General features: G+C 41.5%; 2 protein-coding genes and 2 non-coding genes across 21 annotated transcripts in view; 1 reads left to right on the top strand and 3 right to left on the bottom strand.

Moving 5' to 3' along the window:
• CMKLR2 (chemerin chemokine-like receptor 2) overlaps window positions 1-19,415 on the top strand; it is a 48,632-nt gene extending 29,217 nt beyond the window's left edge. For 12 of the 18 annotated variants that reach the window (XM_073306606.1, XM_073306604.1, XM_073306602.1 and 9 more), the window contains 2 exons: window positions 12,648-12,746; window positions 13,316-19,415. In XM_073306606.1, the coding sequence (XP_073162707.1) occupies window positions 13,332-14,396 (1,065 nt within the window). In that variant the 5' untranslated portion in view covers window positions 12,648-12,746; window positions 13,316-13,331 and the 3' untranslated portion in view covers window positions 14,397-19,415. The remainder of the gene's footprint in view (window positions 1-12,647; window positions 12,747-13,315) is intronic. The other 6 variants (XM_073306594.1, XM_073306609.1, XM_073306610.1 and 3 more) reach the window with 1 other exon arrangement.
• Window positions 19,416-20,425: 1,010 nt separating this feature from the next.
• EEF1B2 (eukaryotic translation elongation factor 1 beta 2) lies at window positions 20,426-27,170 on the bottom strand. The gene is made up of 6 exons (XM_073306614.1): window positions 27,010-27,170; window positions 26,131-26,253; window positions 23,814-23,937; window positions 22,734-22,800; window positions 21,656-21,781; window positions 20,426-20,618 (listed from the first exon to the last, which is right to left on the bottom strand). The coding sequence occupies exons 1-6, from the start codon at window positions 27,087-27,089 to the stop codon at window positions 20,464-20,466; spliced, it is 675 nt and encodes a 224-aa protein (XP_073162715.1). The 5' UTR covers window positions 27,090-27,170; the 3' UTR covers window positions 20,426-20,463.
• LOC140896009 (small nucleolar RNA SNORA41) lies at window positions 22,195-22,328 on the bottom strand. The gene has a single exon (XR_012154423.1). It is a non-coding gene; the product is annotated as a small nucleolar RNA SNORA41 (small nucleolar RNA).
• Window positions 22,869-22,949, bottom strand: LOC140896008 (small nucleolar RNA SNORD51). The gene has a single exon (XR_012154422.1). It is a non-coding gene; the product is annotated as a small nucleolar RNA SNORD51 (small nucleolar RNA).
• Window positions 27,171-27,254: the final 84 nt, after the last annotated feature.

Genomic DNA, 27,254 nt, shown 5'->3' with positions numbered 1-27,254 from the left:
GCCATCTCCCTTCCTGTTCATAAGCATGCCGACCACTTCTATTATTCTTGATCCCGTAACATACCTGTAGCAACTACAGCAATTCCATACGTAGAAAAGTAATGTTAAGAAGGTGTTTGCATATTTTTTAACATGTGGAAGCAAGGAGGAGCCAACACCATAGACTCCACCAGCTTCCACAAACCGCCATCAATCATTCCATGGAGGTGGAGAATTCCTGCTTTATTATATTTTCTGGGAATCTCAGTGCTTGGGGCCTGTGTGAAGATAAATCACTTCTGGTAGTGTCAGAATTATGGCTGTGGTTATTTCTGAGTTCCCTGAGCATGGGAAAGATACATTGTTCCCTTGTGACAAGTTGTCTGATGACTTCTTTCAGTCAGGTTAGGTCTACACTAGAAGCTTTTGCTGGTATAGCAATGCCAATTTTTTTGGTGGGGAGAGGGGGAATATTTGTGGTATGTTTGTGACAGTGGTTCTCAACCTTTCCAGACTACTATACCCCTTTGAGGGTCTGATTTGTCTTGTGTACTCCAAGTTTCACCTCACTTAAAAACTACTTGCTTACAAAATCAGACATAAAAATAGAAAAGTGTCACAGCCCACTATGACTGAAAAATTGCTGACTTTCCTTTTTTACCATATAATTATCAAATAAATCTATTGGAATATAAATATTGTACAGTACTTACATTTCAGTGTGATACTTGAGCCTGTTTTTCACTGTGAGCCTTATCATTCTGGGAGGCAGTGAAACAACTGCAACAATTACGTTTTTCTCCCCATTGAGTGTATTCCTACTCTCGGGGCCGGCGTTAAGGACTGGCAAGCAGAGCAATTGCCCGGGGCCCCACAAAGCTAAGTTGTTTGGGCTTCAGCTCCGAGTCTAACGATCCCATAAAAACAAACTCATGACTCACTTTGGGGTCACAACCCACAGTTTGAGGACTGCTGATGTAGTATATAGCGCAGTATATACTCAACAAGTCATTGTCTATATGAAATTTTAATTTGTACTGACTTTGCTAGTTTTATGTAGCCTGTTGTAAAACTAGGCAAATATCTAGATAGGTTGATGTACCCCCTGGAAGACCTCTGTGTACCCCCGTCTCACTGGTAGAGAACCACTGGTCTGTGTTGCTCAAAAGCCCTAGTGTAGACACAGTTATACCAGGGAAAAAATGGTTTTGCCAGTATAGCTTATTTTGCTTGGTGAACTGTATGAGCTAAACCAGTAAAACTTTGCCAGTAAGTTTTGTCTACTCTGGGAGGATTGTCAGTTTAACTACAGTGGTGTAGCTATACTGGCAAACTTCTTAAAGTTTAGACCTGAATTCTGATGCCTGGCAAAACAGGTTTGTGTTTTGAATATGGCAGATATGTAGGTAACAGTGCATGCCTGGCCTTGTTCAAAGAAAGCTGCTTTTGACATAACAGCATTTGGGAGATGAGGAAATAACATGCTGTACATGAACATTGAATGCTCCTTCACTCAGAGAGATGTAATGAAGAGACTGCTACAGACATTCAGACCTGTGCTTGCTCGAATGATTGTCTGCAACTTACCCATGTCTGTTAGGGACTCTGTTTAGCCATTTTGTCCATTGCATAGCCCATTCTTGTTGACCAGCTACAGGCTATGGAATCACATCATTATCAGTCATCTAGCATAGGCTAGAACAGTAATCTTGATTACTATTTACATGACAAATGTAGTGGGCCTGATTCTGTTCTGCACATACCTGTGTTACACCTGTCACTCCATGCCTTCTGTAGAGTTATTCTTGATTTACACTGGAGCAAATGAAATCAGAACGAGGTCCCACATCACTAGATGAAAATGCAAATTCCAAATAGCATTATCATGATAAGTCTGATTCTGCTCCATCTCTCATATCTTCTTTTGACTCTGAGATGCTATATGTACCTCTCTGTATGTATGGCAACATTTTTGCCAAACTGAGATTGCTAGTTATTTATAAAAAGAAAAGGAGTACTTGTGGCACCTTAGAGACTAACCAATTTATTTGAGCATGAGCTTTCGTGAGCTACAGCTCACTTCATCAGATGCATACCGTGGAAACTGCAGCAGACTTTATATATACACAGAGAATATGAAACAGTACCTCCTCCCACCCCACTGTCCTGCTGGTAATAGCTTATCTAAAGTGATCATCAGGTTGGGCCATTTCCAGCACAAATCCAGGTTTTCTCACCCTCCACCCCCCCACACAAATTCACTCTCCTGCTGGTGATAGCCCATCCAAAGTGACAACTCTTTACACAATGTGCATGATAATCAAGTTGGGCCATTTCCTGCACAAATCCAGGTTCTCTCACCCCCCTCCCAAAAACCACACGCACAAACTCACTATCCTGCTGGTAATAGCTCATCCAAAGTGACCATTCTGCCTACAATGTGCATGATAATCAAGGTGGGCCATTTCCTGCACAAATCCAGGTTCTCTCACCCCCCTCCCAAAAACCACACACACAAACTCACTATCCTGCTGGTAATAGCTCATCCAAAGTGACCATTCTGCCTACAATGTGCATGATAATCAAGGTGGGCCATTTCCAGCACAAATCCAGGTTTTCTCACATCCCCCCCACCCCCATACACACACAAGTGAGTTTGTGTGTGTATGGGGGTGGGGGGGATGTGAGAAAACCTGGATTTGTGCTGGAAATGGCCCACCTTGATTATCATGCACATTGTAGGCAGAATGGTCACTTTGGATGAGCTATTACCAGCAGGATAGTGAGTTTGTGTGTGTGGTTTTTGGGAGGGGGGAGAGAACCTGGATTTGTGCAGGAAATGGCCCAACTTGATTATCATGCACATTGTGTAAAGAGTTGTCACTTTGGATGGGCTATCACCAGCAGGAGAGTGAATTTGTGTGGGGGGGTGGAGGGTGAGAAAACCTGGATTTGTGCTGGAAATGGCCCAACCTGATGATCACTTTAGATAAGCTATTACCAGCAGGACAGTGGGGTGGGAGGAGGTACTGTTTCATATTCTCTGTGTATATATAAAGTCTGCTGCAGTTTCCACGGTATGCATCTGATGAAGTGAGCTGTAGCTCACGAAAGCTCATGCTCAAATAAATTGGTTAGTCTCTAAGGTGCCACAAGTACTCCTTTTCTTTTTGCGAATACAGACTAACACGGCTGTTACTCTGAAACCTAGTTATTTATAGTGTCTGCAGTGACTACCTGGCTCATGATGCAGAAACCAAGGAAGCCGAATCACTGTCCCAACTCAGCTATTTAAAACCCAGGGATGCCTCTTCTAAGAAATATTTTTATCTTAGTTAAGTACCTGAAACCAAATGCAAAATGAGATTCATTCCTCTTTGTTTTGCTCTTGTTTCTGAATAACATGCACAGCTATTCATGCATGGGGGTTTGTAATCTCAGCAGTAGTCCTGGTGGGGTTTACAATCTCCAAAGGTGCCTTTGTGGACCTTTGTCAAAGATCCCCTACCTTTAAGTAGTTTGTTGGAGCTAAATATCTCTGACGAACTGTACACAGCCCATCTGCTCTTTGGAGAACTTTGTGGGTGAACTTTGTGGGGAACTTGATATATTCCCTTTTTTGGGGAGGAGAATAACTCCCTAAATAAGCACTTCAAATTCTCAGAGAGTCTGAAATAGTTTGCATTGACATCTCTTGAGTGAAACAGATTTCTAGACCAAAATCTGTCTTAAACCTGGCATGACCAACAAGCATCAGACAACCTTTTGAAAATTTTAGTTGCTTTGAAAATCTGATTCACCTCTGTAGCCAAGGCCTCCTAAGTCCAAGAACTTCTGCAAATTCTTCTCTAACCACAGATCACATATGTGGAATTTGAAACGTCTAGGACCAGCGCTTAAATTCAGGTGGAGCTTTCTGGAGTGGAGCTCTGGTAAATATTTTCAAACCCTCAGGGCTGAAGCCCCGAGCCCTGGCGTGCCTCCCGTGGGGCTGAAGCCCCGAGGCCCAGGGCTCCGGGAAATACTCCGTGAGAATTTAAGCCCTGTCCAGGACCTTTCATGAGTATTTAGAAGAGGGTCTCTGTAATACAATTCTTGTTACAAAATTAACAGCAGAGGGACAGCCAGCTCTGCTAGTTTCAACTTTCTTGTGACAGGACTAACATTGTGACCTCTACAATCAACTTTACTGGCCAAATCTTCCCCAAGCAAATGCAGTGACCTTGGTTTACAAAACTGAATAAATGGACTTGCCACCCATATATTCATGTTTATTTTTAACAAACACAGACTGCAAACAAGCCTTCACTTGACCCCGTCTATTGATTTTAAGTGATGAGAGCCGAATCTGGGAAATGGTTGCATCCCAAATTCCTAGAATAAGCTACCTAGATAATTCACTAGGGCCCAAACGTTGTTGGTCTTAGGAGAACTTTGATCCTTTAAGAAGACTTCACACAGTACAAAATGAACTGAAATTGTAACTGTCTGTTTGTCATCTGCTATTTTAGACTGAAAACCTTAGTCTAATTTCAACACTGAGACACAGAGAGGTCAAACGACTCCCCCAGATCCAACAGGAAATGTGTGGCATAACCAGGAATAGAACCCACAGGGCCAAATTCCAAGTCCCATTTTATAACTACAAAACCCATCTTTCATGTTACAGAGGAAAACTTTTAAATAAAAACAAAAGATGACCTGGTGGATAATCAGCTGAACACTCAGTGTCTCAGTGTAATCATCTCTCAGTGTGATGCTGTGGCCAAAAGGGCTAATGTGATCCTGGGATGGATAAACAGAGGACTTTTGAATTGGAGTAGAGAGGTTATTTTACCTCTGTATTTGGCACTGGTATGACCACTGCTGGAATACTGTGTCCAGTTCTGATATCAACAGTTCAAGATGGATGTGGATAAATTGGAGAGGGTTCAGAGAAGAGCCACAAGAATGATTAAGGGGTGAGAAAACCTGCCTTATAGTCTGTTTAGTTTAACAAAGAGAAAGTTAAGGGGTGACTTGAGTACAGTCTATAAGTGCCTACATGGCAAACAAATTTTTAATAATGAGATCTTCTGTACAACACAATCCAATGGCTGGAAGTTCAAGCTAGACAAATTCAGACTGGAAATTTTGAATGGTGAGAGTAATTAACCATTGGAGCAATTTACCAATGGTCATGGCGCATTCTCCATCACTGACAATTTTTAAATCAAGATTGGATGTTTTTCTAAAAGATACACTTTAAGGTTTTGGGGAAGCTCTGTGGCCTGTGCTACACAAGAGGTCCGATTAGATGATCACAAAGGTCCTTTGTCCTTGGAATCTATGAATAAATGTAAAAAATGGGTTATCTACATAATTGAAGCTCAGTGGGGGTAACACTATACAAGTAACAGAGCAATGTAACTCCAGACACTGAGTCACTGGAGCTATGCCATTGCTGATTTACACAACAGTTGAGAATCTGGCCTTGGAATCAGCTGAGGAGAGGTGTAGAAAAAGCGCTGCCTATGGCACATGGTAAAATCTCTTGGGTACTAGAAACATTTATTAATACTTCGCATTTCTTTAGCTCTTTCCATCCAAGGATCTCAAGGCACAAGCATTAATGAATCCAAGCTCACAATGCTCCTCTGAGGTAGCTTAATTATTATTTTCTTTTTTACAGACAGGGAAACTTAGACACACAGGCTAAACATTTTCACACTTAGATTCATAGATTCATAGAAGGTTAGGGTTGGAAGGGACCTCAGGAGGTCATCTAGTCCAACCCCCTGCTTGAAGCAGGACCAATCCCCAATTTTTGCTCCAGATCCCTAAATGGCCCCCTCAAGGATTGAACTCACAACCCTGGGTTATGCTTCCCTTGTCGGTCTTGATTAATCAGGTTGTAGCTTTTCAGGACAGGGACTTTCTCTTCATATGTTTGTTGATTGCTTAAAGTTAGGCACCTATATCTAAAGTTAGTTGGGCAACCAAATTAAAAGGACTCAGTTTGTGGAGGGGCTTGTGACCTCAGAAAGTATGAATGGACAACAAAGGGAGCAAGTGTTCTGCCTACCCTTTGCAGAAAGGAATTGTTTACTGTTTGAAAAACCTCTTGACAGACAAAATCATCTTTAAAACATGGTCAGTTTTAATGCATTAAAAGCAATTTTGTAACTTTTACCCGTCCCTGAGTACTATCAGCCAATCTTCTACCACATTTTCCAGTTTATTGAGAAATATTTTCCTCTCTCCTGCTGCTCTGTGCAACCCAAAACCCAGCAGGGAGTGAGCCTGCATATTTGAATGTGTTCAAATCCCACCCTCACCCCACTCTGGCAACAGACCATTCACAGACTAGGAAGCCCTAACAGCAATTGCTGTCCAGCGACCTGCAATATTTATTGAACCTCTGTTTGTAAATAAGTTCTCTCATAGACCTATCCATTTTCACGGCCTCTGTCTAGCTCTTGATGCTTCCCTTGGCTCTGTTTGGGGGCCCCCACAGGGAGACAGGACACATGTTAGAGGAGCACTCTAGATCTGTATATGTAAATAGTTAAGGTGCCAGTAGATGGTCCTAGGTTTTGTATGACCAGTAGTCTTGTCACACATTGTAAATGGCTTCCTCTGTGCAGCTGTTTACATCAACTCTTGATGGTCCAATCAAGGACTGTCCACATGCAGCAATGGCAACCCACAATCCTGCTTTTTTTCTTCTACCCTTGTTTGTCTATTAGCAGATGAACATTATGTATATTTTCTCACAACTCTCCTCCTTATAAAACAACAACAAGGCTCTAACTCTGCAAACTCTTAATGCACATGCCTTTTGTGAGACAGCTCACGTGTGTTTGCTGGGTAGGGACCCCAGGCTTGTAAAAACCTTTTGCCTCTGGAAGAGTGGGGTAAGGAAAGGAGTTAGAGATCAAGTACTTGGGCAAAGCATAACATCGGAATTATAATTCCTCAAACCACCTTTACAATACTGCACATCACAAAGATAGGCCCTTTTGCTAGAGGGGTCTTTTATTTGATGTGTTTTTGTTCACACTAGAAATACATAGATATTTGATAAATGTCTTTTCTCCTGTTAGGCAGCATCTCTGAAGATCTAAACATAGAATAGACATTGTCAGGTAATTTAGTTTCCAAATTAAGATTTGGGAGTTTTAAGAGGCTTTACAAAACCTCATATTAAAATGCTCTTTCAGTATTATTTTTAGCTTCAATTTTAAAGAAGTTGTTTGGATTCAAACATTTCTGTGGGGCATTTGCAACTCAAATATTGCTCCTTTGTGCTGGTAACTTGAGAACCAGAAAGTGAACTGTTTGGCAGTTGAAATGCAGAATGTTACCAGCAATAGATGGTAAAATTTTACTTTTCACTTTTTAAAAATTATTTTAGTTTAATCTAAGGTATTATTTGTGATGCAGGTAAGGGCATTCAAAATAAACATAAAGGGTCATCTCGGGATTTTTTAAAAATGTTCTCTTGTTGGCTCAAACTTACTCTTATTCCAGCTGTTAAGGGTACTGCTCATGTTTATAATGTTCTTCTTGCAGATGATACAATTTTTTTGAAAAATGACTCAGCTGGGTGGTACTGGTATTTGTACAGATTCCACACCCCAGGGGGATGTAGAATTTAATTACATAAATGTGGCTCACTTACATTTTTTTTCAAAACATATATTGACCAGAATAACACACATAAATAAAATTCCCACAGGCTGAGTAAACTAGAAAGGGCAGAAGTTATCACTCTCACTAGATGAAATGGGGTAGCTCTTCTTTATATACTTTATAACATGAATATAGAATCATAGAACCATAGAATATCAGCGTTGGAAGGGACCTCAGGAGGTCATCTAGTCTAACCCCCTGCTCAAAGCAGGACCAATCCCCAGTTAAATCATCCCAGCCAGGGCTTTGTCAAGCCTGACCTTAAAAACTTCTAAGGAAGGAGATTCTACCACCTCCCTAGGTAACGCATTCCAGTGTTTCACCACCCTCCTAGTGAAAAAGTTTTTCCTAATATCCAACCTAAACCTCCCCCACTGCAACTTGAGACCATTACTCCTTGTCCTGTCCTCTTCTACCACTGAGAATAGTCTAGAACCATCCTCTCTGGAACCACCTCTCAGGTAGTTGAAAGCAGCTATCAAATCCCCCCTCATTCTTCTCTTCTGCAGACTAAACAATCCCAGTTCCCTCAGCCTCTCCTCATAAGTCATGTGTTCCAGACCCCTAATCATTTTTGTTGCCCTTCACTGGACTCTCTCCAATTTATCCACATCCTTCTTGTAGTGTGGGGCCCAAAACTGGACACAGTACTCCAGATGAGGCCTCACCAATGTCGAATAGAGGGGGACGATCACGTCCCTCGATCTGCTCGCTATGCCCCTACTTATACATCCCAAAATGCCATTGGCCTTCTTGGCAACAAGGGCACACTGCTGACTCATATCCAGCTTCTCGTCCACTGTCACCCCTAGGTTCTTTTCCGCAGAACTGCTGCCTAGCCATTCGGTCCCTAGTCTGTAGCTGTGCATTGGGTTCTTCCGTCCTAAGTGCAGGACCCTGCACTTATCCTTATTGAACCTCATCAGATTTCTTTTGGCCCAATCCTCCAATTTGTCTAGGTCCCTCTGTATCCTATCCCTGCCCTCCAGCGTATCTAGCACTCCTCCCAGTTTAGTATCATGCGCAAATTTGCTGAGAGTGCAATCCACACCATCCTCCAGATCATTTATGAAGATATTGAACAGAACTGGCCCCACGACCGACCCCTGGGGCACTCCACTTGACACCGGCTGCCAACTAGACATGGAGCCATTGATCACTACCCGTTGAGCCTGACAATCTAGCCAACTTTCTACCCACCTTATAGTGCATATGTCAATATATAACAGTCTTCTGCTTATTTTATACTTTTTCATCCATGTACACATTAAAGACCTGATCCTGTAAACACTTATGTATGTGCATAACTTTACTCAAGTGAGTAGTCCCTTTGAAGACAAAGAGCCGTGCAAGATGTAGTTCAATGAGCAAAATATCTCAAGAGCCTTTTCCTGCTCTCCTTTATCAGGCAAACATTAATGGAATTAAAAAAATCTGGAACTGGGCTCCAAATCTGCATGCTGAGTCTTAACTCCCTCCCAGAACTAGTCCTCAGGAAAATAATACCAATAAACTCATTCTTACTGCATCCAGTAGGCCACACATAGGCTGCTCTCAGTTACACCCATGCAGTACAGCTGAACTCAGCTGTAGGTGTAACTGAGAGCAGAACCTGGTCTCTTTTGATCAGAGCTTCACTAATGCAACTTCATTGATCACAAATCAGCCAAAACAAGACTGCTATAGTCATCTCTGCTGTCCATCAGTAGTTTAGCTGGTCTCACAAAATGAATGTAATATTTCTAAGCATCCCTTACGCTGTTAAACCTTTCTCCCTCTAAAACTCCTTTTACTATCCATTTCCCTTTGTTTTATTTTGCTAGGCTCTTTTTATTGTTTTTCCTACCCTTCCTTTTTAGACTCTTTCCCAGAAAATCATGGTCTGATTTTAAGTCCAGAAGCTGTCTCAACAGAGGGAAGTTGAGAAACTGTGTGTGAGGTTTTTTAACCTGCCAAGCATTTGCTGCTGAGGAATCATTTCTAGTTATAGCGCTTTCTGTTGTTCTTTGGGGAAGCTTTAGTCACCCTTCCTCTCCTCCATCTGCACAGGGTTAATTTCTCAGATCCCTCTTTGATGAGTGCACATGTCATATTTTCCTTATCTTTCCTGTTGGACATTACTTTCTGCTGAGGAATATCCTTTCTTTACTGTATAGCCATTATTCTGGTAACTATCACTATAACTAAAATGATGAAATATTTCCTGTTTTTTTTCACATTCTTCTAACTTCTGGCCTGAAACTTTCCATGCTTAGTCTTAGCCCAAAATCAAGTGCTCACCAGAGACCAACATATTTGTATTTTATCGAATGAAACTTGTGGGCCTGATTCACCCCTGTGTTAGTCCATTTTTACTCTAATGTAAGTCCATTAATTTCTAAAGCTTGTCCCTTAGGTCTCAGTTCAGCAAAGGAGTTAAGCATCTGCTTAAAGTTAAACGTGCATAAATCCATCCCTGTTCAGTAAAGTACTTGAAGCCAATGGGATTTAAGCACAAGCTTAAAAATAAACACTTGTTTAAGTGATTTGCTGAATAGGATTAGACTTATGCACATGCTTCAGTGCTTAGAGAGAGAGTGCAGAGCTGGTCGCATTTTCTTCATTGTTTGAGAAATGGCCGAAAAACTTTAAAATGTCAAAATGGGCAAGGAAAGAGTTATAATTCCTGTAGAGGCTATCCTGTCAGCTAAACAGGGCCAGATTCAGTGGCATGCTATCTAGGTAATTATAGGTCCCTAATATCATAGTACCTGCATGCTACCCAAACTGTAACACATTTGTCCTCGCAACACCTTGTGAGGTAGGGAAGTGAAGGGACAGGGGTACTGAAGTGCAGAGAAATTAAATGACTTGCTTAACATTGCCCAGGAAGTCTCTGGCAGAACCAAAAACTGAACTCTGCTCTCTTGAATTGCAGTCAGTACCTTAAGCCACAAGACCATCTGTGTTCCACAGAGAGGGGCTTCCCATCTGTGAGGGGGTCACCCCTAGTCATGTATGCTAAGGGTTCTAAAGAGTCTGCAAAGAAATACAGTGTATATACTTGCTTCATACCACAAGTCATTTTAAGGGGTCTAGCTAGGGCATTTACAAGCCAAGCAGCTCAAGGGCTTTTTGTGCATAGCTCTATAATAAACCCTCTTTAGGATGAGCTGCATCAACTGCTTTGTTCCTTTGTGGCAGAAAAGAAACCATTTATGTTGTCAGAATATTAAAGCTACAGCTGCTAGCCAGCCAAAGATGTTTGGTCCATGATGCCTTTTGTTGTGACTTTTTTTTCTTAATAACTGGTTTCATTACTATCGGCCAAACAAATTGTTTTCATTCCTGGAATAGATGTATGCCCCATCTGGCACCTATGTGGTAATTTCATGTGAAACGCTGGCAACATGCTCCAGAATGTACAAGACACAGATAAGAACTCAAGGCCAGATGCAGATCTCATTTACACCTGTGTAAATCTGGAGTCCACCACTTCAATCAAGAAATGCTTTACTAGCACTTTTCTTAAAGTAATTGAATTGGAACACTTCACTGGTTGCCAAGGAAAATTCAGCAACATATATGGCTTTAGTTTAATGACGCAGTAAAAAACCCCTCCTTTTTGCCCATTATAAGGTATCTGATTGATCCCTTATAACGAGAATCCACCTTTGATGAAGTTGGGATATAAGTAATTTCCTGTTTCAGCAAACCAAGAGAAAAGTGCCCCTTTTTGGAAAGAAAACAAAATTGGGCCAGACCCCCAGCAAGTGTCACCCTTACAGCTGCAGAGGCGTCACTGGAACGAAGTTGATTTACACCAACTGAGGACCTAGCCCACTGTTAATTTTGTTTTTTTGTCTTTGTACAATAAACTCTTTAATAAGGACCAGATTCTGATAGCCTTCTGCATGTTGCCTCACTCTATGAGCAGAGCTATTGAAGTCAGTGGGACTCCTCATGGAGCAAAATGTTACTCAAGAAGAGCACGGGTGTTCAAATCTGGCCCTAAGAAGTCTGGAGTGTTTAACTTTTCTGAGCCTCAGCATTCCTCATTGTAAAAATGTGTGTGTCAGAGTGGAATAAACCCCTGAACTTTAAATCGCCGGACTATGACCTTGATATTCCAGATCATATTTTTAGCAATTTAAAACAAAACAAAACAAAAAACCCCAAGAAACTTGGCTCCCTAGCATTTTAATTGCACCCTTTCGCCTACACAGACGTCTGGCTCTTCTCTGATTTCTGCCACAGGCGTCCAATAAAACCTATTTCAAACAGGACTGGAAGACAGAAGCTGTAACATCCCAAACTCAAAAAGAAAGAATAATACTTTGCACTTCTATAATGTCTTCCATCGGAGTATCTCCCAACAGTATTGAGTTCACCTGCTTAACACCCCATTTTGCACGTGGGAAAACAGATGCAGAGAGATTAAGCAATTTGGCCAATATCAAAAATGATAAAAAGGTCAGAAAACCTGACCTAGGAGGAAAGGTTAAATAAACTGAGCATGTATCTTTTTGAGAAGGGCAGACCTGATCAATCTTCAGATATGTTAAGGGCTGTGATAAAGAGGACTGTGATAAATTGTCTATTTTAGATAGTCATGGAGAAGTAATCAGTTTAATCAGAAACAAGGGAGATTTAGTTTATATATTAGGAAAATATTTCTAACTATAAAGGTACTTTAACACTGGAATAAGCTTTTAAGGGAGGTTGTGGAATCCCCATCACTGGAGATTTTTAATAACAGGCTGGACAAACCTCTGTTGTGGATGATCTAGGTTTACTTGGTCCTGCCTCAGTGCAGGGGGCTGGAATTGATGATCTCTCAAGGTCCCTTCCAGCCCCACGTTTCCATGATCATACAGGAAGTCAGTGGCAAAGTGAGGAACTGACTCCCAGGCCTGTGCTCTAGCCAGAAGACAGTCCTGCCCCTGTATATTAAATAGTAATTTAAATTTTAATATAATCAGCTTTGGTGTTTACTTTCATTTCTATTTAAACAGTACAAAGCAACACATCACAGTGAATGACTCCGAACGATGATCCTGGAAACAAAGGGCTGCAACCTCATCCAGTGTAAATCAGTATAACTATTGACATAGGTGGGTTTGCACTGTCTGAGGATCTGGCCCACAGAGCTCAACCCATTTCCCATACAGGTCAAAATTCCCAATGACTTCAACAGGAACAGGAGCAGGTCCAAACTTACAGGGACATACAAAATGCACTCATTTTAGTCTTGGCTTTTTGTTGTTGTTTTTTTAAGGGACTGTGCCAGATAATTTAGTTTCTAAATATAGGGTTGTTTTGTTTATGGGTTTTTGCAAGACTAAGACTATTAGAAAAATGACATATAAACGTGTCACAAAGACATCTTCATGAGGCTTTTGTAAGTGTGATTGTAAATAGTTTCTTTGTCCAGATGTGAATGCTCCCCTGCAGTTTCTGCAACTCAAAGGGTAAAGCATTGTGCTAGCATTGGACAGCCAAAAAGTGATACGCTTGAAGCAGTGAAATTCACATTTATTTCTGATGTCCAAGACCTTGAATGAAATGATGGTGGTATTAGTATTAGAGTTAAAGCTTTTTTTTTTTTTTTTTTTTTTTTTTATAAAGTCATGATTTGACCTGAACGTTTCCCTTTAAGTTTTCCATTTCCTTTTCTCCACAGAAAGTAGCCATACACTATGGGGTTTCCTGAAATGATGCTGAGTGAAGATTTTGACAACTACTCCTATTTCTATGAGTACGAGGAAGATGAACCACCCCAGTCCTACCTCAGTATTGCACACATCATCTCTCTTTCCTTATGCAGCATGGCATTTCTCCTGGGGGTGCCAGGAAATGCCATAGTCATCTGGTTTATGGGATTTAAATGGGATAAATCAGTCAGTACTCTCTGGTTCCTCAACCTGGCTATTGCAGACTTCATCTTTGTTCTTTTCCTGCCTCTCTACATTACGTATGTGGCCATGGGCTTCCATTGGCCCTTTGGGAAATGGCTCTGCAAGACTAACTCCTTCATTGCCTTACTGAATATGTTTGCCAGTGTCTTCTTCCTGACTGTCATCAGTCTTGACCGCTATATCCGCCTGGTGCACCCAGTCTTTTCCAACAAATATCGGACCCTAAGGAACACCCTCATTCTGAGTGTGATTATTTGGATCTCAGCTGCTATTATTGGTGCCCCTGCCTTACACTTCAGAGACACAATTACAGTTCACAACTCCACCATTTGCTATAACAACTTCCATCCGCATGACAAAGAACTCATTCTGATGAGGCATAATATTTTCATTTGGGTGAGGCTTGTTTGTGGCTATCTCTTTCCCCTAGTGACCATGGTCCTTTGTTACTCATTTCTGGTTCTGAAGGTGAAGAAGAGAACCATGCTGACCTCCAGCAGGCTTTTCTGGACCATCCTTGCGGTAGTTGTAGCTTTTTTTGTTTGCTGGACCCCCTATCACATATTTACCGTTCTGGAACTATCTGCTCACCATAATGAACGCTTCCATGACTTGCTTCTCAGTGGCATTCCCCTCTCTACTGGCCTGGCTTTCATCAACAGCTGCCTCAATCCAATCCTCTATGTTCTGATTAGCAAGAAGTTCCAAACCCGTGTCAGGGCGACAGTTTCTGAGGCACTAAAACTTGCAGTCTGGGAGGTCAGCCGGTCTGCAACAGTCAGTGAACAACTGCGAAACTCTGACAACAGCCATCTGGGTGTGCAGTATTGTGAAACCACACAGTGACCAGCTCCTAAAAATCTCCCTCATTGCATATAACCAGCACTAGATTCACAATCAAACAGATGTGTATCTTAGCTATGAAAAAGAACAGGGGGTTGATTGCAATCAATTTAATGCTGCACCCCATTTTAGCTGAATTTTTTTTTTTTTTTTTTAAAGGATGCAGAATTTGGATAGGATGCTAGTTAGATGCATAAAGGGCCTGAGATAAAGCCTACTGCAATCAATGGGATTTGGATCAGATAGAGGAACATTCCCACTATTAATCCTGTTGTGTAAATTCCAGAAGAGGTGTTTAAAGTGACACCTTCTCAACATAATCATATATAACAAAAATATTCCTCTGTTGAATTACATTACACCTTAGATCCAGGAGTTCTCAGCCTGGAGCTCACTCGCAGCTGTTGGGGGTCATGATCACACCATGCTTCCAATAGTGCTAAATAAGGGGAACTCCTGGTTAGATCCCAGGTAGCTGGAAGGGGGAGGAGGCCCAGTCTGAGTAGGAAAGGGGTCCCAAATATGGAAACGGTTGAACAAGTGCTGTAGATTATTACAACAAAAAGCAACCTGGTCTGACATTGTGGCTTTCTAGTCAGTTTCATTTCCTGGTTGTCCATGTTTTTGATGTCTTACAGCGAAGAGGGGATGTTTTAAATTTTTTCCCCTCTCCTGGAAACATAAAGAAATAATATTTGTTTCTAATTATAGTAGAGATTGGATGACCCCTGCCTCCCTCTACTATCACACTAGGGTTGCCAACTTTCTACTCACATAAAACCGAACAACCTTGCCCCACCCTGCCCACTGCGCCATCCCTTCTCTGAGACCCTGCCCCTGCTCACTCCATTTCCCCTCCCCTCCACTCGCTCTCCCCACCCTCTCTCACTCACTCATTTTCACCGGGCTGACTCGGGTTTGGGGTGTAGGAGGGGGCAAGGGCTCCGGCTGGGGTGCAATGGGGACATGCCTTTGATTCTGGGAGTTGTGCGGCGCCATGGCAGGCACGGAGCCTGCCTTAGCCCCATCGGCTGTGCCACTGACTGGACTTTTAATGGCCTGGTCAGCACTGCTGACCGGAGCTGCCAGGATCCCTTTTCAACCGGGCGTTGTGGTTGAAAACCAGACACTTAGCCACCCTATACCACCCCCCTCACAAGTAAAGTCAAAAGATAAAATAATTAACATTCTAAAACCCACTGTCCATTATTACGCCTTTCCAATGATGGATAAAATGTATAAACGATATTTTTACATGATTTTTCAGTGGAATGTAAGAAAGGACAGAATTTGATGTTCCTTGGAGCAAGGTCTGCTCACACAGGTAAGGATTTGCAAATGTCCCTAGCCTCTGTTTGCCAGAGGCTGGGAATGGGCAACAGGGGATGGATCACTTGATGATTACTTGTTCTGTTCATTCCTTCTGGGGCACCCGACATTGGCCACTGTCGGAAGACAGAATACTGGGCTAGATGGATCTTTTTCTGACCCAGAATCGCAGTTCTTATGTTCAGATGCCAAGTAAGGGCAGAATTTGATAAAATTATTTTATTTATTGCTTGCTATAGAATTATATATGTATCCATATATACACAGACACTAAATAGACTAATTCATCCTTGATATAACCCTATTGAATTTAGGGGAGTTAATGCTGGGATGAATTTGGCCCTGAGTTTCCTATTAGCTCATGTATACCCAGTAAAGGTATATTTTCAGCCAGCTTGTTTTCAGCCAGGTATATTTTCAGCCAGTACAAAACTATACATACATTCTTGCCTCAGCGTGTAAGATTAGGGCTGTAACATGGTTATAACACCGTGTGGTCTTGTCCACACAAGTAAAGTTTACAGTGTAGATGGGGCCCTATATATAGATTCATACATAATGTTCTTTTACACAAAATATTCTATCACTTTGAACTATATTTGCACAAATTGAATAGATCAATATTGCCTGCAGCCACATTTTGGTCTGAGTTCATGAGGCCTCATGAGCTGATCAGTGTTAGGCTGGATCAGTACCATCTCAGAAATACACCTAAATGCTACAAAATATGATGTTGCTAATTGGTTAGGTACCACTCTTTCCTGAATCATTATAGAACTAGTGCCTCAGCAAGGTGTTATGGGCTTAGCAAAGAAGTCAGTAAATAATTTAATTTTTTTTTAAAGCTGTGGAATATTCAAGAGATCCATGCTTAGTATTGTTGGACTATCACAATGGCTTATTAGGAACAGCAATTCAGTGACCCATGGGACAGAAGGACTTTACCAACATGTAGCAAGCTTCTTGAGCTAATGACAACCCTGAAATAGTTATGAGAGGTACAGATTTGAAGTCAAAGCACAAGAATGCCAGTTACTGCCATTGGATGGGGATAAAAAGAACCTGCAACCAGCCCAAGTAATTAATTCACACCAAGGCAAATGTATCATTAACCACTGCATGAGCCACTTCTACAGGAGGAACAGAAGATATCTAAACAAAACCAAGGAGGACACTGGCTCTCTGAGGACAGTGAGATTGATGCTAATGGAGTCTGTATACTGATCGAAATGACAGATGCTTACTCAAGTCACGGACTATGGAAAAATAGCAGGAGCAGCAAATGCCCGGTGCAGATGGTAGAGCCATCTCAGCAGCTATCCTGGCCACTGCAGGATGAACTGTCCTAAGAAGGGAAAGAAGGGCTGTTTGATTGGAAAGCCAGCCTGAGATGTAAGGATAACGACTATTGACAGATGTCTGGATAAGAAGTAGAACAGTCCTCTCATCTGATCAGCTGCTCTGACATTCCTAAGCAGTCTGAGGTTTAGTACTTGGATTAGTTTGTGGCTGTTTCTTTTGCTGATATTATACTTGATTTTTCAATAAAGGGAAGCTGTACAGTAACCACTGGATTATGACCGCTCACAACAGTTTTTACCTTTTAAACTTTTGTAATCCTGACCCCATATCTCTTTCCCCTATTCCTGGTTCTGTTACACCCAGAATTTACTGTGCTTTTCACTGATCCTTCTGGAGTGCTGTGTGTTGGGGGCAGACATTCTTCTCTTCCTTAGGCTGGAAGAAGGATCTTCATTCTCCAAGACAAGGCCAGAACAATACAGCAGGAGCCTCTGGCTCCTGATTAGACCTGTGTGAATAACTGATTTTTGTTTACTAGCAGGTTTCTCCCCCCGTCCCCAAATGTACTTTTCAAAATTTTCAGCAAATCAAAGTTTAAAAAAATTTGTTTTTGAAGGTGTGTAAAAATAAAATTGAAGGAAATTTCTAGTCATTTAGAATCAAAATTACACTGAACAGTGTTTAAATGTTTGAGGGATTTTTTTCAACTGGAGCAAATCAGTGCATTTGACACATTGATAATGGTTTGGTTAACATAGGAATCTCCCCCCCCCACCCCCCAAAACAGTGTTGGCCAAAAAACTGCCCAGTTCAACTCGAGGCACCTTGCACTGGAGAAAGATGAGGGAGCTTGCCCTGAGGGAGATTGGAACATTAAACAAGCTGGGTTGGGGAAAAAAGGAGCAGCAATTTAGGGTGGTTTGAGAAGGAAGGGGTAGCAGCACCCCCTTGTGTATGGAGATAGCAGTGCTCTCAGCTGCTTCCCTCAGGCAGACAAAATGGTCACGTGTGCTGCAAATATTCTGTGGAACCAAAGAGGGCTAATTTCAGTTTAGGGGTAGAACAATCCACAATAATCCAGATTTTGATGTTACAATGGAATTCAAATACACAGCCCCATCATTAAACAAGAATTGGGGGTTGCTCAGCACCTTGCATCTATTCCAACTGAGGGCAGAATCTGCCCCAGGAATTTATTAAAGATTGGCTATTGACTTACTTTGAGAAGTAGCTTCCTTCATCTTTGGAATTCGTGACTAAGAAATATACCACTTCAAAAAGTTCAGAAAACCAATCAAGCTGTGGTCAACTGGCTTTCCCCAGCTCTATATATGTTATGGCAGGATTGTAGAATATTACTTCCCCAATTATTCCTTAATGCTTCAACAGACCGTGTTTACTCCTGTCCAATACCAACTGAGAAACAAGCCCAGAACCCATTCTTTTACACAAGTCTCAATTCAGCCATATTTTCAGAGATTTCATAAAAATCTTCAGTACTTCTGCAGTAGCAGGGTGAGTATTAAAACAGCACCAATCCACCAACAGTGCAGATTGACACTGCAGGTAGCTGGCTGGTGTAATTAATATCTCCCGAAGTGTTACAATCTGCAAGTCACCCAACTGGATGGATCTATACTTTCAAGAAAACTGTTTAAAGGTCTAAGTAAAAGTTTTTGAGCAGCTGAAGTGTTTTTGATAATAAAAGCAAGATTATTGCAGATAGATGACTAGGGACAGTAGACCTTGTAACAGTGCTCCTGCCAAGCATCATATTTTTGCCCAGTCTCACTCATTTTTCACAGCACCTGTGAGGATCTTTAAAAAAATGAGTTATGACAGGAACTACTAGGTGGAACATTAAGAAAACACAAGGGAAGAGTCAGCATTACATGTTTTTATACTAATTCTTCCTTACTGGAATTAAAAGATTTTGTTGGGGGAGGGGAGAAAAGGAGGAAAGGCTTGTGATATGGTTTTATTTAATCATTTGTTGGGACATAGGGCATCCTTTGTGGAGGATAACAAAATAAATCAAAGCATTTGCAACCTTAACAGCCTTTTGAACAAACAGAGCAACAAGTCCTGCCACCCCAGGTAAGCACGGTGTTTCCAACAGAACTAGTAGAAGTGAAGTGGTTAAGATTTTAAAGTAAAATGTCAGGTTTCCACATTAAACCTATCCCAGTTGCAATGAATGATATTACACTATAGTGCCACTGTTTCAGCCTCCAGGCAACTCAGTGCTTCGCATTACCTAACACAACAAAAGGGACTATAAATTTCATTAATTGAAGGCTTATGAAGAAAACCCTAAACAGGCAACGTGCAGATTTACATAGTCCTGGCTGAGAAAGCAATTAGAATAAATTCTGGGGAAAACAAAAAAAACCCCATCCCAGGACCTCACATCTATAATGGCCAAGTTCAGCCCTGATACAAGCAAGCTGAACTCTGCTAAAGGTGTATCTGCTTCTACAAGTGTTATATAGAAAACAGAAGTATGCAGTATAAATTCTTGATTGACGTTATAATTCTCATGAGTGCAGCTTAACCATCCTTGGCTTTTTCAGTGTAGTACTCATGGGATATCACATTTTTCCCTTCTGAAAGCAAATGCACTGTGCCACTTAGGGGCGTGGGCTTTGACTTCAATTAAAGCAGGTAGTTCCTGTCCAAACAGATTATAAATAAAACAAAATGAGGTAATCTAAAGTAACTGGAGTCCCTATTAACCCTTAATTATACACAAGAATTGGTTCACAAACCCCCAGTATTTCAATTGAATGCTTAAGTAGACTGAAAGGGATATGCTGCCCCTAGTGTTCCCGCTTTGCCTCCGAACTCCATGACATGATTTTACATATGCAGTTCAAAACTGCACTGGCTTTTCACACAGTCATATCACATTGCAACTTATTTGGTATCCATTATCAAACCAAGTCTGGACAGCATTTCTGCATCTTGGATTGTATGTCCCTAGACCCTGCCCCAAAAAGCTCACAATATTAACAAATTTAGCCAAAACACCCCTGTGAAGTAGAGAAGCAGTATTCCCATTTCACAGATGGGGAAACTGAGGTACAGGGCACAAGTGACTTGCACAAGATTTCAGGAGAAGTTCTAGGCACAGAAATCAGATTTTCTGACCTTAACCACCCTTCCTCACTGGTATCTGCATTAGAATGGTCTGTATTATTTACTCCTTACAGAAGTACCAAGAACCAACCCAGATTTCTGTACAGATATCCACTACCATCCATCCTGGGGTAGAGGATCTCAGTTTAATTTAGTTTTCATTTTTACTGTGCAGTTCACTTCAACAGGTGAACAAAAGCTTTTTGAACTGTAATTGAGCTAGATTATTCAGTGATTTGGAATAAGCTACAACAGAGCGATCATAAAATTTCAAGTACTTTTATTCCAAATGTAGCAGGGTTTAGATCTTGTTGAAAGCAGCTACATCCATTGATTGTACATAATCTTCAAAGGCTGTTATTTTCTCTTCCAACATATCTGTACCAACTTTATCATCTTCAACTACACACTGAATTTGAAGCTTCTTGATACCATAGCCAACTGGAACCAGCTTGGCTGTCAAAGAAAGAAATATGTGGTGATTAAGAGAGTCAATTAACCAAACACCCTATTCAGCAGAGTATCACTTTAAGCACTAATTACACAATGCCAATTAGACCCGTTCAAAATACTGAATTGCATAAAAACACCTGGAAACAAACAGCATACTCCATATACACATCACCTAATCAACCCCATGGCCATTAAACATACACAGACTCAAATGCAGGTTACTTTTGCTTAATCACAAGGGAGATTTGTTTGCTGTTGACAGAGGACCTTCAGATAACCTCAGGAAGTCCACATAGAGGCAGAACTGGGGGAAAACAGGAAGCTGACCAGAAAACATACCCACTCCTCTCCATCACTGAGAAGCTCCTCCCCACAACTCAGCATGAACAATTTTGAGGTCTCTATAAGGAAGGCCAGAGTTTTATTCTAAAATTAAAGTTCAAGTCTCCAGCAATAACCTGGATTTGTGTTGGAAATGGCCCAACCTGATGATCACTTTAGATAAGCTATTACCAGCAGGACAGTGGGGTGGGAGGAGGTATTGTTTCATATTCTCTGTGTGTATATAAAGTCTGCTGCAGTTTCCACGGTACGCATCCAATGAAGTGAGCTGTAGCTCACGAAAGCTCATGCTCAAATAAATTGGTTAGTCTCTAAGGTGCCACAAGTACTCCTTTTCTTTTTGCAAATACAGACTAACACGGCTGTTACTCTGAAACCTGCTCTATTACATTTACCAAGGCAGACAATATATAGTAGCACTGCAATCCACAACTTATTAAGTTCTCAAATCAAACTAGACTAATCTACATTTTGGACAGTGATCTAGTTGTCTATTTTTAAGACACCAGTGATCTATATAAAGGCTACTATGGGTCCATAACATACTATGTATTAGTATCTGTATTTTTTCTACATACCATGAAGTTATGCCTTGAAGTATCTCTCTGAATGCAGCATGTTTTTTTTGTTTTTTTAAACACACACACAACTGTACTACCATCCCCTTGCTCTCACATTCTTGTTTATCTCCTACTTACAAGATCCCCAGACTAAGCCATCTGCCTGAATGCTTCGGACACACTCCTCCAATTTGGCCATGTCCGTCTCATCATCCCAGGGTTTCACATCCAGTAAGATGGATGATTTGGCAATAAGAGTTGGTTCTAAAAAAAGCAAAAAGATGGTGAGGGAAAAAAGAGAAGGCATTATGAAGCAAGAATAAATTAAAATTAAGATATCTTGGACATTTCCCAGGCTATAAGGCATTTCATAAAAGCTGTTTGCAAACCTATACAAAATGCAGCAGCAAAAGAACAGTCAAAACAGATGAACAATAATGCTTTAATGTATGAATCCGTCAATGCAGAAGGCTTTACTCTTTCCAGTCTTACGTAGAAAATCTCTTGTATCAAGATTTGTTGTCTTTTTTTTTTTTACAAAATTTCCAGTAAATTAGCATAATGTTAAAAGACACATGTACTTCCAACTTCTGTTATAGGAAGTCATTGTGCCATCAGGCCAAGTTTACTCAGAAATTTGCATCAAATTTGTCATCAAATTTGCATCAAAGTTGTCATCTTGTCTGTTACACAAAAAGTCCTTTTCAGCTGACCTGAAAAGGAGCATGACACAGTGTAACGGTTTATTTCCCACAGATGGAATACTGCAACTGCTACATTTCAGAACAGTTCCAGACCAGTAACTGTGGAATCCTACACTGAAATGATTAGGTTGCAATATGAAAATAAAAGGTTGATTTCTAATCTTCCTTCCTACAATTATGTTATCCTGATAGTGTCTAAAGTAGATGCACATCCAGCCATTAATGGAGAACCTAACCTCTGCATTTCTATCTTTAGAAGCAAATCCCAAACTCAAGTCACATCTCATTATTGACACAGCAGTCTCAAAGCAGTGACTAAAGCCTGCTTGTGATAAAAGTGCTCTATCAGAACACAGTGAGAAACTGTACTATTTCAAATGTACTTGATCGAAGCAAATCATATTTACTCCAGCTAATAATTTGGGAGGGTAGGAAGGGATTTTCCTGTCTCCCATGCATATTGCAACTCAAGTGCATAGAACAGGCTATTAAAAAAAAGCTACCGGACATACTTTTGGACTTCTTAGATTCATATTGAGCAAGACGCTCTTCTCTCAGTCTCTTTGATTCTTCACTTTCCTGAAAGAGAAAAAAGAGATTCACAACAAGGCAAAGACAGACATTCTTTATCCACTATTAAAAGTAGACTGGCTTTTAGTCAGATAAAAACAAATCATCACAAGATCAGCCGAAAGATGGTGATTTGGTTTTATTCATCATGTAACCAGTTAGTTAAAAATAGGCACTTCATGCAAACTTGCTAGAAGTTCACAAAACTCCTACCATCTTTATGTGACAAAGGCTGAGCATAGCTTGCAATACACAAGAGTGGGGTCTGTACTTATCATTTAAGCATTTTTTCTAATACTCCAACAGACTAGGAAAACAATTTAACTTAAATGTGATCTTAAGTTGTTGCTTTAATAAGCCCATTAAAAGTTTACTAGAATTTTGTAGTAAGATTCCTTCGTTGCTTCTGTCACCTAAAAATGTTTCTGTATCCTTAGAACAAAAATATTACTAGCATGAGAATGGAATGAAAAAAAAGCTTAAATACATGGATGGTACTGAGCACTTGGCAGACTATGGGTAAAATTTTCATGAGCATCTGAGACAGATTTCTAAGTGCCTAAGTCATTTAGGTTACTGAAAATTTTACTCTATATTTAGTCTTGCCCATGGACATTCCTGTTGATCCAATGGACATATGAAAAATGCTTTCTACTTTAGAAGTTTAAACCATGTAAAAAAAATCACTCTGAAGACCAGAGTCCTTTACAGATCAGGTCAACAGCTTACAAGAGATTTCCCCTCATTTCCTATGCAAATTTCCATGAGTAAAATGCTTTTCCTCAGTTTAATTTTTACTACTGCTCCAGTAGAGTTCATACCTATTACAGTAATATGTTTGTCAGTACCCCATTAGCTATTTATCTCCTCACAGGTTCTTTCCTGTTTATCATGCAAAGTCAGATGCATTTCAGGGCTCTGATAATAAATTTCTGGAGTATTTCAATCAAATTATGATCTTTTAAAAACAAAAAAAAAAACAAATTCACAAATCTATTTCTTAAGAAAAAATATCTCAGTACCTCCTCCTCATCAGATCCAAAGAGATCAATGTCATCATCATCTTTGCTGTCTGTGGTTGCACCTGTGGAGTCTTCAACATCAGCAGGACCATATTTCCCCAAAGCCTTCTTTACTCCTGGCAAACTAAAGAAGTGGCAAAATAATATTAGTTTAAAATGAATATACTCCTAATTTCAGATACTAACATTTTTAAGATCAGTGAACCTACAGTAACAATTACTTGTGGTAGCAATGAAGTACACTAGAGTTTCAAAAGTGAAACACCAGAACAATCCCAAAAGCGCACTCACAGCACAGCTGCGACAATTATTATAGTGAATCCCATGTGCATAGGCAGCTAAATGGCATACTGTTTTTGTCCTTGCTAACAGCATTTCCTACAGTATACCACTTAGCAGCAGCCAACCAAAATGAAGCACTTGTCTGGAATGTTGCCCCTGGGTGCTTTGATAAGTTTTGCTTTTCTTTTCAATGTGCAGAGATGTTACAGAATATATCCTCAGAGAAAGATTAGTGGTTGTTGAAACAAGTTATAATTAACAATATACTGTGTCTCATTAACAAAGTAAAGTTCCCTACTTTCCACCCAAATGCTTCCTTGAAAACCTTTGCTTTTGGTGGAGGATTAACAGCCGCTCAGTAGGCATGGTGATGAGTAAAGCTAGCTTTGTCACAGAGTAATTAATTCTGTGATTTTGGTGTTTTAGTGAGTGCTAAAAGCTATGGAGCTGTTTGAGAATTAGCTTTTCTAATACCTAACATATAACCATAAGCAGGTTTGTATGTTATTTCAGAAGAACCAACAGAACCTGTTTGGGACTAAGTACTGTACTTCTGAATCCCAGACACGTCAAATAGCTCCATCTACTGCTTGAAAATATATATACTTCAGCCTACAGTTTTCCACAGCCTCCTCAAAGGTAGAGTACCTCATTTTGTTTACTTTTAACTAGGACTTACTTTGTGCTGTCTTTTTTCTAATGGTGGCTACCAAAGCCATAAGAGTGTGGTCTGTTATTTTAAGCTTTTATTTCTATTTGTGACTATTTGCATTTTTATTAGACTGCTATTTCTTATGAACTGCAGTGACAGAATACTAGCCTTAGTGATTACACTCTTCTATATTCACTTCTGCTTTGAATTTGGTTAGACTGGCACTAGTTAGATGTAGTTACCATATCAGAATTTTTCGTGAGCTTTGTGAAGTAAGTTTACAACTTCAGTCTAGTTCCAAGTAGAGAAACCACCTCAAGTGGTATAAATCAGTGGTAGCATCAAAAAAGCCAAAGGTCAGGAGACTGAACCACTCAAGTCTACAGGAGGCTCCCCCCAGAACAGGGTGGAGGCACAATGGTGAGGCAGTGTGAAGGTGCATACACTGACACTGCCTATGCTGTACCTTTTCTAGAGGACTTCAGTCTCCATGGCTGTCAATACGGCAACTTTCATGAGCACTAAATTCACTAAAAGAGAAAAGAATAGATTTGCTTTCACATTTCCCCCTTATTTTCAGGCCTCTTTGCAGGTCACTATTTAATTTGGTTTAAGCTTTCAGGACGATTGTTTGAATGAAAGGGCTCCCAATATATAGTCGATCATTTTGTTTATTAGTATTCCTATCTCAAGCTACACTTTGGGCAAAAAAAAGAAGCTGTGTACGTATACAAGTTTCAAATTTAAATCTACAGGGGCTTGATTGTATGGAATTTGTATTGGGGTATGGTTCAAATCTAGCCCAGGTGGTATCAACTTTAAATTACTATTCTGATAATCTACATGAGGTCAGTGTCATTCTAACTCCTAGAGCTATGGGGCTACACCGGTGGTTCTCAACCTATTTACCGCTGTGGGATGCATCTGCAGCTCTCACTGTTTTTATGTGGGCCACAACTGTGTGCTGATGAGGCCACAAGCAGCCGGTGGGTTGAGAACCACAGTCTACATAAAAGCATCACCACAAATGGTGCCTTGTTGAAGTTTAAGCAGCCATCCCAACAACTGAGTGGGTATGAAGACAGAATTAGCTTCTTGACATTAGCAAGACAGTGTGGAAGGTTTACACTCCTGCCTGCATTGTACTAGTTCTATAGATAAATAAAGAACTCCCTTGTTCAGAGCTATCAAGCATACACTTTTCAAAAGCAAAGAGGCTCAAACAAAATTTAAGACGAAAAGCTAGGTAAACTGCTGGCTACAATCCCAACGAAACACAACAGACTTTGTTCAAAAAAATCAAATGGAAACTGCAAAGCTTATGATGTTTAATTACTCTCCTATAAATATAAATTGGTGTCTGGTGCATTAAGTTCAGCATACCTTGCCTTTTGCTTTTCATATGACTTAATGTGGTTGTACCAGCGGACAGCATGGAACAAGTCAGCAGGAGGCGGCGTAGACAGTGCTTCAAAAACGGCAATGTCAGCCTGAGAGGGCACATACCTATCGAAAAGAACACATTCCAATAGGAAAACGAACTGATTTTTGTAATGTACCAGGTATAACAGAAGTTGCGTGAGAAATAACTTACAGCTTAACAAGTCACTTGGCTAGGTCTTCCCTGCCGAAGACACTCATGGCTGCTCACAGGTTAGCCGGGCTCAAAGGAGAATGGCCACACTGCCCAGCCCTCAGACGCCCATGTCCACAGTACCACTGCCCTGGGGCAGGACACCCAAGGGGCCGGGCCAGCGAGAGTTACCCCCACACCGGCGTTAAGGACTTTTGCTTGTGGCTGGGATTGGCGCTGGAGACAATACCCGAGCTAATGTCACAGCGAAGACCAGCTTTCCCTGCAGCCGGATCACAAGGACACTACACACACTGCAGAGGTTCCCCCGTCCATCCCGCAACCACCAGCGGCGCAGGCCGGGACGGGGGAGCGGCACGGCGGCCAGGTGGCTCTGCGGTTATTACCCTCGGGCTTCCACCCTGACGGGGCAACGGGCTCAACGGCCGTTCGGGAGTGGGGGCAGGCCCGCAGCCCGCGCGGGCCAGCGGCCAGTAACGCCCCACACGCAAGCCGGCTCGAGACACCCCGCGTCGCAGCAGTGCCCAGCGTTTAGCGGGGGAGGGGCCGTTCGTTCGTTCGTTCGCCCGCCCGGCAACCGCCGAGCGCGCGGGCTCGCTGCGCCCCCCACCGCCGAGGGTCGCGCGCCGCTGCACGGGGCTCGCGCCGCTGCCCCCCGCGCCGCTCACCCCTCGATGTAGCTCTTGTCGGCCAGGAAGTCGTTGAGGAGCCGGAGGCCGGCAGCGGATCTGAGGTTCCCGAAGCCCATGATGATGGCGGCAGTACAGCACACAGACAAACAGACCACCCCACTCGCACCCGCCGCAGAAAGAGAGTGCCGCTCCACCGCGCAGCTTTTATATAGAGTGCGTTGTATCCCTCCGCCACACCGCCGTTGCTGGCGTGAGATTATCCCTCCGCGGGGAAGCACCTG

This window comes from Lepidochelys kempii, chromosome 11 (assembly GCF_965140265.1).
Source record: "Lepidochelys kempii isolate rLepKem1 chromosome 11, rLepKem1.hap2, whole genome shotgun sequence".
In the NCBI taxonomy this organism is placed as follows: domain Eukaryota; kingdom Metazoa; phylum Chordata; order Testudines; family Cheloniidae; genus Lepidochelys; species Lepidochelys kempii.
Note: the sequence above shows the minus strand (reverse complement) of the source record. Positions and strands in the feature narration are given on the sequence as shown.